Consider the following 15,924-nt stretch of genomic DNA (forward strand, 5'->3'; position numbering starts at 1 on the left):
TAAATGTGCCAAGGTTCACCCTCTTCCTTACTGAAAAAGTTAGGTTCAGAGGAAGATCTGATGTAAGACTAAGAAAAAGTCCACAGAGCTGCTATTCAGAACAAAGGCAAAGTACATGGAACAGGAAAGTGTTATACTGACAGAATCCTGTCTGTATCGGAAACCTTAAGAGATGGAATTCAGGTAGCTATGGAAAAGGGTCTGTCTTAGATCCTGTAGACAGAAGTTATGAGTACTTTAGCTAGTAGGATCCAAAGCAGGCATGTTATTTTCTTCCCTGAGAAATTAGGAGACTATGATGGATGAGTCAGGAATTGTGCTCTCCGGCACTTTTTCCACCCCTACTCATTTTACATCCCCTTCAAGTTTCCAGTTCAGGTCATCATCCTGTTTGGTTTCCCAATTGTGTCTGTCTCACACAGAGAATAAATAAAATGTCTGTTAAAATGTCAATTTGGTAACAATGATGTGGGAGTTCATATCTTCCATGTCTAACCAAGAATAGTTCTCTCATGATTGTCTCTTTTTAGTCATATACAGTTTTTAAGGTCACATTATAAAGTTTCATTTAATATCAGTCCCTGTTTTGGACAGGCTTATTTTCTTCAAATTTTAGGTAAAAAGAACCAGAAGTCAAGGAAATAACAAAAACTGGAAGGTAACAAACAACATAATCCATAACGTACATGGAGTGTAGGTTCTTAACTAAGCTAAGAATTATAGTTGTGGTATAAATTGTTGTAATATTATAAACTACCTCTTACATAGCCCTTTTCATCCATAGATCTAAGTTACTTTATTGTTCAGAGCTTACATTGCACTCTCTCCATTTTACTTTTAGAATGATCCTCCTTGCCTGCCTCTAGCGAAAATAATGGGAAAAAATATAAAGGTAGTTTCTAGGGGTGTGCAAAACAGGCCATATTCAGCAAGAATTGGGGGACAGTGATTCGACTGGTTGATTTGGATCATTGTCCCAATTCAATTCAGCTGAACCTGAAGATTCAATGCTGATTTGGAGAATCAGCGAGTTGACCATAGACACAACTTTAAACGTTTTTTCTACATACCTCGAGGTACCAGGCATGCCTTGTGAATGGTGTGATGATGGGGGGGGGGGGATGGAGAGTCCCACAGGAGTAGGGAGGTGCCCCCTGCATGCTCCGGTACAGTTCCGGGTCCACCAGGGAGAGCACAGAGCCCCCCCCAGCCACTCACCCTGTCTTGGCAATCAGCCATGGGGGGACCCCAGGTGCCTCCACAGACCCAGGAGGCAACAGTCGCCGAGCTGGGGGGCAGGCAGGGGTCCCCTCTGCGCACTTCCCAGTGGACCCGGAAGTAAACCAGAAGCACTTCCAGGTCTGCTGCCGAGCGTACTGGGGAGCCGCCTGTGCTCCTGTGGGATGCTCCATCCACCCCAGCATCTCAGTGTTGACGAGTTGCCTGCTACATTTAAAGCCGTGTCTATGTCTGAATCACCAAATCTTTCCGAATAGATTCAGAGGGCTCCAATTCGATTCGGAGAAATTAAAGGGTCTCCTGATTCATTTCAGAGATTCAGATTCGGAGAACCACCGAATCAGGCTAAAGCTCCGCCAAAGCGAATCAGGGACCAAAACTTCACACAACCCTAGTAATTTCAGTCTGAACTTCACAGCAGCAGCAGTTCAGGGACATGCACAAAACTGAAAGGTAAGTGAGGAATATAGAAGACCCACAACTAAACCCATTTTACAGAAATGCCATACACTGTATGTTCTTAGTCATCCCTTCAGTAGCACAAATGCCCAACAATATCGGGTTCCTGATGACTGTTGTTTATTACTTAACAGTGATCTCTATAAATCACATCCTTTTACACTGCTTGCTGCAAAAATTAATGGGTCATGAATTCTGTCTACAGAAAATCTAACAAATTTAACAAATAAAGTAATGGCAAGCAGAGAGGCAGCTGGCCAATCCAGGCACCGGTCAGGGAAACATACGGCCTGGGTTTTCATCCCAGGTCTACCACTAGCCTGCTGGGTGAGCTTAAAAAATTAACTTCCCCTTATATTTCCCCAAACTGGGATGGTGATGTTGACCTTGAAAATGCTTTGAACTCAACAAGAACTGAAAAATAAGTCTCAAATTGTCAAATGACTCTAGACATGGATGCCTTGCATGGTATTTTATCCTTTACATCCCTTACATTAGTGACCTCTTACAAATATTTAATTGTGGAAACACTGTGCAAGTCCATAGAGCTGGATTTCAACCTCTGCTACCAAATGCCTGGTGAGATGAAATAAGACCAACAAAATGTTTCAAAGGTTCTCAACATCTAATAAAAAAAGATGCCATAAAATGGCTTTAGAACTTTTGTACATAACTAGAACTCGATGTCTGTGACAAATCCCTACCAATATTTGGTAAGGCACCAATCATCCGAACTTGTAGCCTCATATCTTTACTACCACAAATAGGTTCATTAATGTCAAATATGCATGGTACAGGTAAGCCTGTGAATATTTGCAGGATAGGGCCCCAATGCATAGGTCTGACTATTCTGTTTACAAGTTATATTTTGCAAAAATAATAATCTTGGCAGATGATTCATAAGGAGTTGCACAACCAAGCACAGTGGACTCCATTTAAGTACATAGTCTCACAACCTGAAAAAGACTATTCCTTTCCTGGGGTATGGTCTTATCCAAACATAAGTACACAGTGCTGTTAGTGCTGTGGTATTAGCATCTGGGAAAATGACTAGGTGCCTTCATTCTCAGCCTTTCTAGCAGCAGCCCTGTGACAGCTGCTTCCTCTTCACCATTTCTTGGAGTACAATTTGTAACTATTTATAACAGTTAGTATGAAGTTAATTGGAATACAGTTAAATTACAAAACACAGTGAAGCTGAAAGACTCTATACACTTAACCTGTTCATGAAGATAACCGTAATTTGTTACAAGGTAGAGGGGGAATAGTCCTACAGTTAAATTAATTATACACTTATCTGATGTGCACAGAAGTGGAGTGAACTGGAGTCAGTGGCTCTGACCTCTAAGCAAGTTGTGCTATAACCACGCAGAAATTCAAGGCACCCCTTGCCTGGCTGCCTAATTCATCTACTGCAATTGGGACACTGTAGATGTTGGGAACAAAAAATCTTTATGCTTCACTGATTCTCGTCATACCTCAATTAATTACCTGTGCCATTTATCACAGTACTGACACTCTTCCCCTTTTTTGTTATTTGTAAATGTTACAGACCAGCTCCTCACCTGGCATAAGTCAATATTATATATCATTATGCTCCTATATTACAAGAAAGTCAGGATTTTTGGACCTGAATTAGGAAATGCATGTGCCTGAATGTAGATAAAAAAGCTCCTCTCTTTTGCAATGTTCTGAACAAAATCACAAAAATAAAATAAAAATAAAGTCTATTCACTTTCGTATTGGACCCAAATATGTATAACTCCACCCCCCCCCCCCGGGTACTTGTACTATCACCAAGGCAAGCCAGAGATCCTAGAGGCCCTATTAACTTGTGGGAGGGAATAGTGGCTCAAACTTTATCTTCAACAAAAAATTCAGAGATTTTGAATGCCTTCCATACTTTTTATTTCTCTTTCATGCTAAGCACACACAAGTTATTTGTAAAATTATTTTCCAAGTTCTCCAATTTCTTGGACAGCAAAACATTTTCCTTAACCACTGAAGGTGTAAACGGCCTTACCACATTCAAATTTAACTTAAAATCCTTGCTGCATGCTCCTGTTTTTCACATACATATTGTCCTATAAGTTCCCAGGTGTTCTTAATTTTCAAGATCTAAGAAAAAAAGAGGTCTAACCTTGGTTCCCAAGCTTTACTTGTTGATAATGACCGTAGTTTTTGAAGGAAAGCCTAGAGATACTCCAGAACTGCTCCTGACCCCCGACCCCTCCCGCCGAGATGAAAAACCAGAATGGGAAAGAATCACAAACTGACCAAATTTAAATGAGATGCTTCTCATAGCTCGTTCTCTCTCTCCCTGAAAAACACCTTGTGACACACTGGGTGAGCAGCAGTACTTGGTATATCTCTTCAAAGAAGACACCACATTTTTTTTTGCCACAGTAGCTCCACTCACCTGGCAGGTCAGTGCCTGGTGAAAACAGGCTGTGGCAAGATAGACCCCATCGAACAGGGGGAGGACAACCCTACCCCAACTCAGCATGAAGGACAGAAGAGAGGAACAGAGCCTCTCACCCAGTGCACCCCTGCTTCTGCAGGGGCTACTGGCATGAGGGAGGCAAACTTTCCTCTAATCCACCCAACCCATTCAGGAGAAATCTCAATTCCTACTGCTACAACTGAACCCCAGGAGCAGAAAAAACCTGCCCCAGCTGGCTCAAAATCACCCCAGGACTTCCCTCTCAACCTGGAGGTAGCTGAGCTAGGGAGCTAAACTCCCCCAACCCAGCCCCGAGAGGTACAGAATGGAAGCAAGACTGAAAGCCAGAAGCATCAACCCAAGAAAATAAGGCCCCCCAGAGAGCTAGGTTTAACAGAAACCTCAAAGATCCCCCTGAGGAAAAATAACGTTCAGGGGAGGATGCTGACAGTCCCACCAGGGAGGTGACTCCCCTTCAAGACTCAGCCCCTACCTGCTCCTGCCCTGAACTGGATACTGATTCAGGGCCCAAGGACAGAAGGAAAGAAGGGGAACACAAAGGCTCTGGTGACCCCAATATGTTCAAGAGCCCATGCTTCAGAGGTAAATGATCCTCCCGTGGTAGGAGATGTGCTCCCTTGCAAAAGAACCACCAATTCTCTGATACTTCCTCAGGGGATACATTCAGGGAAGGTTCCTCCCTTGAAAACATTATGAGGTTCCTCAATGAAACCAAGGGATCCTGGAAGATTGAGAGCCAATTACCTGAATGGTTCCCTAACAGCAAACTTTTCCTAGCCTTAGCTTATAGTGCAACAAAGAAACTGCAAGCCATAGAAGCAACCAAACTGTATGATTTTAGACTAAAAAAAGTTATCCTGTTCAGTGCATTGTGTTATGAAAAAGAAACCCAAGAGGTAGCTCAGTAAAGAAGAAACCCCTTGACTGCCAAGGGCAACTTTCAGAGCTCTTTTCCGACTCACAGCTCTTCTTTCCTTTTCCATCTTTCCCTTCTGCCTTTGCTGTCACTTTCTCAAACCTCTCACAATGCTGACCTTTACCACTAGCTCATTCAACACAAATGGATGCAGAAGCCCCAGAAAGTGAGCGACTTTCTGAACCAAATACAACTGGACTTTACCTTATCACAAGAAACACACACAGACAGGACCAGTGAAGCAGACTGGCATGCTGCTTGAAGGGAAAGACCCTTCCTGAGCCACGGCACAAGCTCCACCACCAGCAGTGCCATCTTTCTTGAACTGAAACTGGCTGCAGTGGTTGCCCAAGAAATCATCCCCAGTCACCTACTAATGTTCTGGGCCACTTGGAGAAGTGCCACCTCATCCTAATTAATGCCTAACAAAGGGTGTGAGATGGTGCGCATTTTCAGAATGCTGACTGATCTCTTACAGACTGCAGCTGATGATAGCAACCTCCTAATCCCTGGGAGTGATTTTAATTGCACCCTTCAGGCAAGGTTTGACAGGAATGGCCCAGAGCCCCATCCACCACCGCTCAACAGTGCAGACCACTGTACAGACAGAAACTCTATCCAATGCATAGCAAAACCTCTGTGCTAACACAAGGCAATATACATGGGTGAAGATGAGCAGTGGCTTCTCTGGATCATCTCTAAATCATTGAACACCACCCACTTCTGCTGCACTGCATCCGACTTGTGCTAACAGGACTCTGAGATCACCACCTGGCCTGGTGCGAACTGGGTTTTCCTGACTTCACTTGCAGCTAAGCACCCTACTAGTGTCTGACCATTAGCCACCTTCAGGACGCCCACTTTTGAGACTGCTTCATGGACATGTGCCAGACCTGGGTAGCCTTGATAAGTGACTTCTCCTCCTGGAAACAGTGTGGGAAATGGGGAAAGCACAAATCAAAGCTTTCTGTCAACAAAATACAAAGCAGGTAGTCTAAGACTGCCGCTGCAACATGCAAGAACTAAATGAAGACATAGTGGAGCTTGTGGCTTCCCTGAGGCATGCCAGTAAGGACTGCGGGCTGTATGAGAGCCACAAGGACCAGAGAAAGCACTTAAGAGAACTGTTAGAGGGTACAGCCAGGGCCTGCTTCCAAAAAAGTCACAGGTGCTGGTGCCCCTACCCAATTCTTTTTCAATCCAAAGAAAAAGTGCACAGATTCACACAAAAAAAGAGGAAAAAAATCATCAGCCATGCTACAGCCCAATTGGAGCAGGTGCTCACAGACCCTGCCGAGACCTAAGAGTATGACATTAGTTTCTACATGGAGCTGTTTGCAGCTAAGCCTCCTCACCCAGAGGCCACTCCACACCTGCAGGAGGGCATCCCAAACCCTCTGCATCGGAGACTGACAAGCTCAAACAGGAACTATCCCTGGCAGAACTGACTGCTGCTGTTGAAGGCCTAACCATGCAGAAAATGCCAGGCCCTGACAGAATACCCATCAATCTCTACAAGAACTTTGGGCCCCTCCTCAGGTTGGACCTCTTGGGCATCTTCCAAGACAGGCCCGAAGGGGGATACTTCTGAGAGTCCTCAAACTGCTGGCAAAGGAAGGCGATCCCAAGAATATTAAGAACTGGTAATGGGCATTGCTCCAACATACCAATTACAAAATCCTGAACAAAGCCCTGGTCAACCAGCTCAAAATGATACTGGTCTCTGTCAAAAGCCCCAAACAGAGCTCCCATGTACCTGGCAGAACCATTCAGAACAACCCGTTTCTGCTACGTGACCTACCAACATCTACACTGAGTAACCTGTAGCATTCTCATAAAAAAACTCTCCAGAAATGCTAAGACACAGCTATTATTATCTTCAGGGAAACAGCTGAAAGCTCAGTTCACAAAAACAATATCAGCTTTCCCCTTGATAAATATCTGGCTAGGTTCCTGACCTTCCCAGATTTCTGAGCTGAGTTTCTCTTCCTGTCCTGACCATTGGTTTGTGCAATGTTTTCCACTCCCAAAACCATCTTGCTACTTCAGTCCTATATGCTAAGGAATCTAACCAGTTCTATTGACTGTTCTTTCCCATCATTTGTTGCACGGTTCTCATGCTTCTGTTGTTTTCAAAGTTTTCAGAACTAATGACACATGGCTTGCTGACCACTTAAGTCTTTTTTTTTTCTGACAGATGATTATAGTGAGTTATTTGGACAACATTTGTAACTGGTACACTTCCAAATGTCAAGCCAGTCAGCATGAACAAAACTAGATTTGAGTGGTGGATAAATGTCTTCCATTTCCAGTGTTATAGGGGTGTAGGTTGTAGCCGTGTTGATCTAAGGACATAGGCAGACAAGGTGCTTTGGGTGAATCTGGTATCTTTTATTAGACCAACTTAAATTTAAGTTGGTCTAATAAAAGATATCAGGTTCACCCAAAGAGGCTTGTCTTCCATTTCCAATTTCACATGAATGATTACGTGTTGAAAAGAGTTTATAAAACTTAGAAAAAGACATGGGGTAAAGTCTGTGTGTGTGAAAGAAAAAGGTGGGTTTTTTTGGCGTGGGGGGAGGGGATTAGTTCAAAGCTTATGAAGCTACCTGAAACCTCATCATCTTTTGCTCTATAAACCAGGGACACTTCTGCACTCTACACTGAGAATAAAAGAACCCCCAATGACAGATGTTAACTGCACTACATAAAGCACTATGGCAGGGAATGGATGCAGTGGTAAGTGTGGCGGTAAGTGTGGTTAAGAACCGTACAAAATATGAAGTATTCATGTTCCCATGTAAAGAGTACCAGAGGAATGCTGATATTTTACAGGCCTCATAAGGAACTTCCTGCATGGTTTAAATGTTAAATAGAAACCTCAGTTCATCCGTACTACATACAATATTCTCATCGACTGCCATGGGAATATTAGAAAAGGAAATGAAATTGTGGGCACACTGGCCTAAATATCTGCTAATGCCTGCTAGGAGAAGCAAAGCGGAGAAAAATGGGTTATTTAAGAAGCTGTCTCCAAAAGTCTACAATTTTCTTCCCTGTGATCCACATCCTGCTATGAGGACCAGTAAGAACCAGAAAAATATTTGCGCTGGAAAGAGTAGCAGTGAGAGGCAAACTTTCTGGTACCTCAGGGTGAGTGTTTTGGGCATTTTAATGCACCATCTCTGCAGTATCTAGATAGCAGCCACAGGATACCGAGATTTCATTGCATTCACCATGTTATTTTTTATTGTACTGTATATTAATGTTCCTTTAGAACAAGAACCTACAACCAGCAGTATTGTATTTCTTGTACACTAACCAATCCAATGGCATCCTAGTCAAAACTGGGCCTTGGAGCTTGACTTCAGTGTAAGAGCCCCCTCCTCAGTGACCCTGGGCACATCTACACAAGACACTTCAAGCGCAGTAGACTAATTCTACTGCACATTAGCGTGGTAGACAAAATCTACACCAATATGCCAATACGCAGTCAAATTACTCTACTGTACATTAGCGTCAACCCAAAAAGTGTGCAGTAGCACTGATTACAGCACATTCAGGTAGTATCTGTAATTACAGGTACTAAACTTAATTTATCATAATTAGGGCACATTAATGAATGTGTAGACATGCCCCCTGTAAGTATGACAGAGAAGATTTAAATAATCATCCTCACTCAGTGGGGTATGGTGCCACACGGTAAGCCTTGCACCCTCCTTGAGAGCCACTCCAGTCCCCTTCCCTTGCCTGATCTGTTGCTCTGCTTTCTGCCCTATGCCACACACAAAGGCTACCCATGCCACCTGTGGCACTTATGCTGTGAGCTGGCCACCCCTGTGTTTTCTGATGCCTATAACTATCTAAACTCTCTGCTGATATTTATTATGCTTATACAAAAGTGAGGATTTCTCTTTGTTAAAATGTCATATGAGTAAGTCAATGTAGCTTATTAAAAACTACCATGTAGTAAATAGCATGTACTCCACTTATATGCACACCGTAAGTACAGACAGTTTATGTATGTGTATGTATGTGCACTAGGTAAGGTCATACATACTGCAGATGCTTTTCAGAGGTGCTTTAATAGGAAAGAGAGTGTTTGTACCTATAGTGCTAGCTGTGCTAATTAGTCAGATGCCGGTAGCCTTCCCTTCCTGCTCCTAACAAGTACTTACAACAAACATAATTCAATCATACTTCTTTCCAGGGGTTTCCTTTAACAGTAACTTCAACAAACAAGGCTCAGTCAGAGCACTCTCTCTCTCTCTCTAGCTTGGCTTTTCCTAAGATTTCTCTTGGCATGCCTTCTTTTATTCTGGCTCCTAGTTCCCTTTGTCCTTAAAAATTTCCAAACCTTACTCTTTTGAATTAGACTAGCTTCCAGGGTTTACTTTAGAACAGGGATTCACAATCCCCAGGCCGCAGCAGGTCAGCTGCTGGTCTGCAACATGGTTGGCTGCTGGACCGGAAGTGGCCACGGACTGGCATACTGTGGCTCCCCAGAGCCGGGCAGCAAGGGTGACGCGTAGGGAGTGCATGGGGGTGCACACGCACCCCCTGAGAGTGCTGGTGCACCACCTGTCAGGCTGTGCTCCCAGAATAGCCAGTGGGCAGGGGGACAGGCAGGAATACCAGTACCCCCCTCCAAACGCCGGCCAGTGAGCGCAGCTGCCAGCAAAAGTGGCTGCACAGCTTCTGGAAATGGCTGCTGGACTTTCAGAAGTGGCACGACCACTTTTACTGAGAGTGAGATTGGTCCTCCCCCGGCCAGCAGGATTGGCCACAAGGGGACCCACCCAGGTACTGTGTCAGTGGGGGCCATGTGCTCCCCCCTCACCAACTCAAGAGGCGCCAGACACCTATGCCCCGTGGAGATGCCACAGCTTCTTCGTCAGAGCCTGCAGCAGCGCAGGGTTTGGCCCACTACTCTGCCTGGGGGGCAGGGGTATCCTTACTTGTCTTCTGGCTGGAAATTCTGACCATGGTTGGCTGTGACTGCTGGGCCGTGGTTTGCCAGGCATTCATTCCTGCTCCCCGATTTCAAATTTCTGGAACCATGGGGAGCCTCGTGGGCTAGATAACATGCCCCTATACACACTACTGCAGTGTTTGTCAACCTGTGGGTCATGACCCAAAAGTGGGTTGCAACGATATATGAAAGGATCGCAAAAAAAACTTTAAAAATGGCTTTTCCCTGGCTGGCTAGCAGAGTTCCAGCCTGCAAAGAGCTACTTGGGGGTGGTCCTGCTTTGAGCAGGGGGCTGGATTAGTTGACCTCCTGAGGCCCCTTCCAACCATCGTTTTCTATGATTTAATCCCTGCCCCACCCCACACACTGGGGGGGCTGTGGCCAGGGAGCAGGGGGCAGCATGTTGGAAGCGAGGGGCACTGGGTTGAGACTGGCCAATGTTTACAAACGGGTCCTGGTACAAAAAAGGTTGAGACCCGCTGCAGTAGTACATGGTTAGCTGGTCTATAAGGTCATTCCATAAGCAGATCAGGGCACATGGTGCCAGGCTGCATACAGGGTTGGGTTAGCACATGACTGGATCTGACATGACCGGACCCCACACAACTCATCCAGCCTGCGGCAGCAAAAGGTTGGGCACCTCTGTTCTACAGATATGTTTTTAGACACAGTCCCATGGCAAAAACTGTATTTCAATGTGCGGTTTCTAGAGGAGAAACAGATATCCTAAATTAACAACTATAAATGGCAAATAGGCCATAGGCCAAAGAGTGTTTATCATGGACTGCAACACACTTAAAATAAACAATGAGCAGAATTTGCATTGTATAAATATACAGTATGGAATAACTGATGACTGTTAAAAATTAAGATAGATCACTGTGACACCTAGATCCTGAGCATCCTCTGACAGCCATCTTATTTGAATTTCTGTATATGAAATAGAAGTACTATAACCCTGAAAAGGCTAGTACATATGCAAGTTTTAATGAAACTGCAATTAGACTATTCTGCATATGTAAATGAATATTTACAATCACCCATGAACCAAAAGAAAGAAGATATAAATATGGACCATTTCTCTTTCCTTTCTTCCACAAAGCTTGCCCCTGTGCCCATACCAACAGGCAAACTTCATTTCCAATCTGAGGCTTCTGGGTAAAGCAAAACAGAAGTGCCAATAGCACATCCTACAAAATTAAAGTTGGGATAGAATTTCCAGGGAAATGGTTTCCTGGGAAAGACAACTGGTGGAAACACTGTTTGCTGCAGTAAAAAGTGCATATCTTCAGAAGATTTCAAGTTTAAAAATAGTACTTGACTGTTGGCTTTACAGACTTATGGAATTTACTAGCGTGACCAAAAATAACATGAAATGTTTTTGTATTCTCTGAAAGAGACCCTTTTGTATCTCCTGTACCAATTCTTCTTAACCAATTTGGTTGATACTCACCAATATTTTTTAAGTGTTTCCTGCACTAATTTATACAAACCCTACATTGCTTTGCAGAAGTACAAACATCCTCATTAGAAATGAGATCCAACTAAAATACAGAGCAACACCTACATTTTTTGACTTACACATGAGGTGATGCCTTTTATCAACTAGGGCTCCACCTTCCTCCCTTCCAGGGGACCTACAGACTATTCTCAAATCTCACTCTTTATTTTGGGTTCTTTACATCTGAAAAACAAAATCTGCTTGCAGCAATGTTTGCTCTGTGCCAGGGATGAGATGTCAGACTACTGGTCTGCTTTTCGAGCACTTCCCTTTTGTTCTTACTGACACACACACACAGACATCAAACAAAGCACCAGAGCAGAATGTTATCCAAACAAACATCTGATGCTTTCTATTGACAGTTTACTTGTAAAGTTAATGTTCAATTATCTACTGAAAATGTAAGCTTGTGAAATGAGTTAATCCAGGCCTATGCTTCATCTTTATGACATAAATTGGTGTGCAGCTCAAACACAACCCAAATTCTGTGAGCATTCTGTAAGAAGACCATGAGACAACAATATTGATTTCATGAATTGCAAATACAATCACAAAGGCTGATATTGTGCTGCAGATCAGGAAACTGGGGCAATGAAAGCTTTAATTGTTTGCTGACATTAACTAGTAGAGACAATGTTCCAATAGAACACAATATAGCTTTTAAACCGAGAAACAGAGACGTACATATTTGTATTTGCTGCATAAACGAAAAAGTGAAGATCTGCTAGTTCTGGACCCACTGCGCCTCTCTTCTGAAAAACTTAACAGCTATGCTATAAAATATATATATTCTGACTCACAGCATAGCCGTTACACACACATGCACTAAGTCTCTTAGAGTATATATTTTATATACATGAAGTATTACAGACACACACATGTACATGCACTAAGTCTCTTAGAGTATATATTTAATTAAAATATTACAGGGGAGATGAGCACACACCAACTGCAGAGACTTCCTCAGCCTGATGAAGGGTTTTTAAACCCGAAAGCATGCTAAAAAATGTTTTCCAACTATTTAAGTAAGTCTAATAAAAGATATCAGATTCACCCAAAGAACCTTGTCAGCTGTTACTTTCTTCTGCCAAACCAAAGGGTTAATTATTGAGTTAGAGACCTTAAGTTTCCCCTTATTTTTTTTTTACCAAGGGGACTGACTGGTCTCAAACAGAACAGGATCTGATTCACAAAAGCATGACTAATGCTTCAGAAACTAAGCCATTTTCTATCCTAATTTTCTGCACACAATTCCAAAATGTGCTGAGTAGTTTGGAATGGATACAAAACTTTATACCGCAGGTTTTAAATCAATCTAGAACCATTAGGGATTAAGGATGAATCATTTAGGGGTTATTCCAGGGGACAGATTTTATCCTACATCTGCCTACTCGGGTGTTTTTTATTTTCTTCTTTTTTTTGGATATGCATACAAGAAACAGCTGCTCCTAGCTACTGAAGACCACAATAGAAGGGATCGCTGGTCTGGTTCAATGTTGCATTTCTCTGCCCCAAACAAGAACATAACCCGTTCTCGTACACCTTATGTCTTTATTACTGCTGTTAACTTGAGAAGAAAATTCTGTCATTTTTAAACTCTGAATTATGTGTGAAAAGAACAGATTTCAACGTGCACAGTGAAAGAAATTTGACTCAGATGTATTTAAATCCACTTTGGCATAATATTAACATGCAAATTTACCCAGTTCAGTTAAACGTTTGCCTGTTAGTTTCCCTCTAATTTGCCAGACTCAACACAACTATAAATACCTGTAATACTGTCAAAGGAGGGTGGGGGCAGGGTTGAAGGGGTGCAGAATTCTCCTTGTTATTTCTTGCACTATTATTTTCCCTGTACTAAATGCTATGCTCTTTTTGAAGGGAATTCAGGGGGTGGCAGGGAATCAACATCATATGCTTTTCGGTTTGCTTTACCCACTAATAAATCTATTATTATTGACCAGAGTATATCCAGTGAGATGGGTGACAGTAGCTCACTGCCAGTTCAACTGACATAAACATACTGCACCCATATAGTAATATCTGCTTTTACAAAATTACACTTTCCACAACCCTTCCTCATGAAAGAGTACACCGTTACAGGACCCTTCAAAAGCATTTCTGAAGACCTACATCAGGCAATGCAATTAAATTTATGTTCTGGAGCTTTTGGGTACTAAAACGCAAGCCAACTGCAAGCATCAATTCTACTCTCAGCATGGGCCAAAGAAGCTGTAGTCCTAACATTTTGATTTTCCTAAAAGCAATGAGGAGGGGGAAATTTAGCTCTTAAACTGAACATAGGATCTCTTTGCCTTCTATCAGTTTGTGAACTAAAAAAAACAACTGAATGCATTCGTGCTCTGGTTTCTGACTGAACTTGAATGCCCTACAAGAATCAAGGACAACTCTTTAATCCTCTCCTAATCATGCATATGTAATTAACTTATTTTACCCCTGTGCTGACTGAGTTTCAGTGCTATGAGCCACCTCTGGAAGCTGTGGATCGGTTTATTAAGCACTTTTGGAACTTCACAGATAAAAGCTCACATCCAATATGGACTTCTTCCTTGCCTAACAAGGATAGCTGATAAACTACCAAGCATCTATCTTTCTGAAATGTCTCAACAGCTCTGCATTAACTTAAGCGTTGTCTGAAACCTTTACATCACCACCCACAAGATGCATCAACTCCAGCTACAAGAGCATTAGCAAGAGCATTTCCCCCCTACGGATGTTGAGAATGTCATGTACAGTCGAAAATGTTAAGGGTCACAGTTTATTTTCTAGCTTTTTTTTTTGGTCACAAAGCTTCCAGAAGTGCCTAAGAGGGAAACCGAAGAGTCATTCTTCAAGTCACAATATTCCTGGCCACCACCCCTTATAAATACCACATTGGCACCCGCCGGGGACCAGAAATACCCCAGCTCATGCACTCTTGGGCCTGAGGGACACGGGAATGGTTTGAAGCACCCACGTCCCAGCCCGCAAGGCAAAGCCCACACTCCGCCTGCCAGCCACAGAGCGAACCACGCCGAAGCCGGGCTGTATCTGGGGACCTTGAAGAAGCCGAGCAGCCACAGGCTTGGGGATTCCCAACTAAACTTGGGAAGACACAAAATAAGCGCATCTGATGACGCGAGCCGGGGCAGGTCCACAAGAGGCATCTCTGCTTCGTACCCGACTTCGCCTCCTCCCAGCCTGCCCCTCATGCGATCTACCTCCCCAGGGCAGCCCCTGACCCCCTCACCAACGCCCGAGGGAGGTGGCAGGGGGCCGCACCCCTCCTTCGGGACTAGGGGCACAAATGACTCGACGCCCTGTCATGAACATCCGCGGGAGGTGGCAGGGGCCTCGGGGCACAGCACCTCCGGAGAAAGGCGGGTAAGAGCGGGGCGGCCTCGCCCGCTCCGCACGGGGCTGCGAACGGCGGGAACTTTTCCAAGCCCCTAGAGCAGGTGCAAAGCGTCGGCCCCCGCTTCCCTCTGCCTCAGGCCCGCCAAACCTCCCTCCTCCGCCTCAGCTCGGCCGCGGCCTGGCTCGCGCGGCCGGGCGCGCTCACCGTGCCCGCAGGCGCCGCGCTGGATGAGGATGACGGGCGGCTGGCGGAGGCGCTCGGAGCGGCGGCTGGCGGCGCGGAGCTGGCACGGGTTGCTGTAGGTGACGGCGTCGCTGCCGCACACGGGCTCGCTGCTGGCGCACGCGCAGCGCCCGGCCCGCGCCCGCTTGCGCACCGTGGCCGAGGCGGGCGCGCCGGGCGCGCCGGGCGGCGCGAGGCAGCGCAGCCCCTCTCCGCAGGGCAGCTCGCCCGGGCCGTCGCACGGCTCGCCCTCCTGCGCGGCGCACACGCGGCAGCAGCCGCACGGGTCGGGCGCGTCGGCGGCGCAGTGGGCCGGCAGCGCCGGGCAGCGCTCGAGCTCGCAGCGCTCGGGGCAGGCGGCCGAGCCCGGCGCCGGCAGCGGCAGCAGCAGCAGCAGCGGCAGCGGCAGCAGCATCCTGGGCGGCGGCGAGCGGCGCTGCGCCTCGAGCCGGGGCGATGCTGCGGGACGGCGCGGCGCGGCGCGGCGCGGCGGGGCGGCGCGCGGACAAGCCCCGCCGCGGGGCGGGCTGAGGGCTGGCCGCCGCGCCCCCTGCACGCGCCGAGCAGATGTCTGCCCTAAAACCGACTCGGTTTTTGCACCCAAAAAAAAAAAAATTTTTTTTAAAAAAGGTCTCGAATTGAAGACGCGCTTTTGCGACTCGAAAACGGGTTCCTGAAAGCCGCGCCTGAAGTCGGAGCATAACTCGGAGCCCATCTTCTCACAGGAAACAATGTTATAGAGGGGGGAACTGGTTCCTGAACCAAGCCCCATACCCTGTTTGCACCCAGAGGA

The 15,924-nt window shown here is 45.4% G+C and overlaps 1 protein-coding gene across 1 annotated transcript in view; it reads right to left on the reverse strand.

Annotated features, from left to right (window-relative positions):
- HTRA1 (HtrA serine peptidase 1) overlaps positions 1-15,626 on the reverse strand; it is a 54,059-nt gene extending 38,433 nt beyond the window's left edge. The window contains exon 1 of the mRNA XM_090057226.1: positions 15,114-15,626. Coding sequence (XP_089913352.1) covers positions 15,114-15,546 — 433 coding nt within the window. The 5' untranslated portion in view covers positions 15,547-15,626. The remainder of the gene's footprint in view (positions 1-15,113) is intronic.
- Between the last annotated feature and the right edge of the window lie 298 nt (positions 15,627-15,924).

This window comes from Crocodylus siamensis, chromosome 7 (assembly GCF_052110815.1).
Source record: "Crocodylus siamensis isolate JL-2025a chromosome 7, ASM5211081v1, whole genome shotgun sequence".
NCBI classification, from domain to species: domain Eukaryota; kingdom Metazoa; phylum Chordata; order Crocodylia; family Crocodylidae; genus Crocodylus; species Crocodylus siamensis.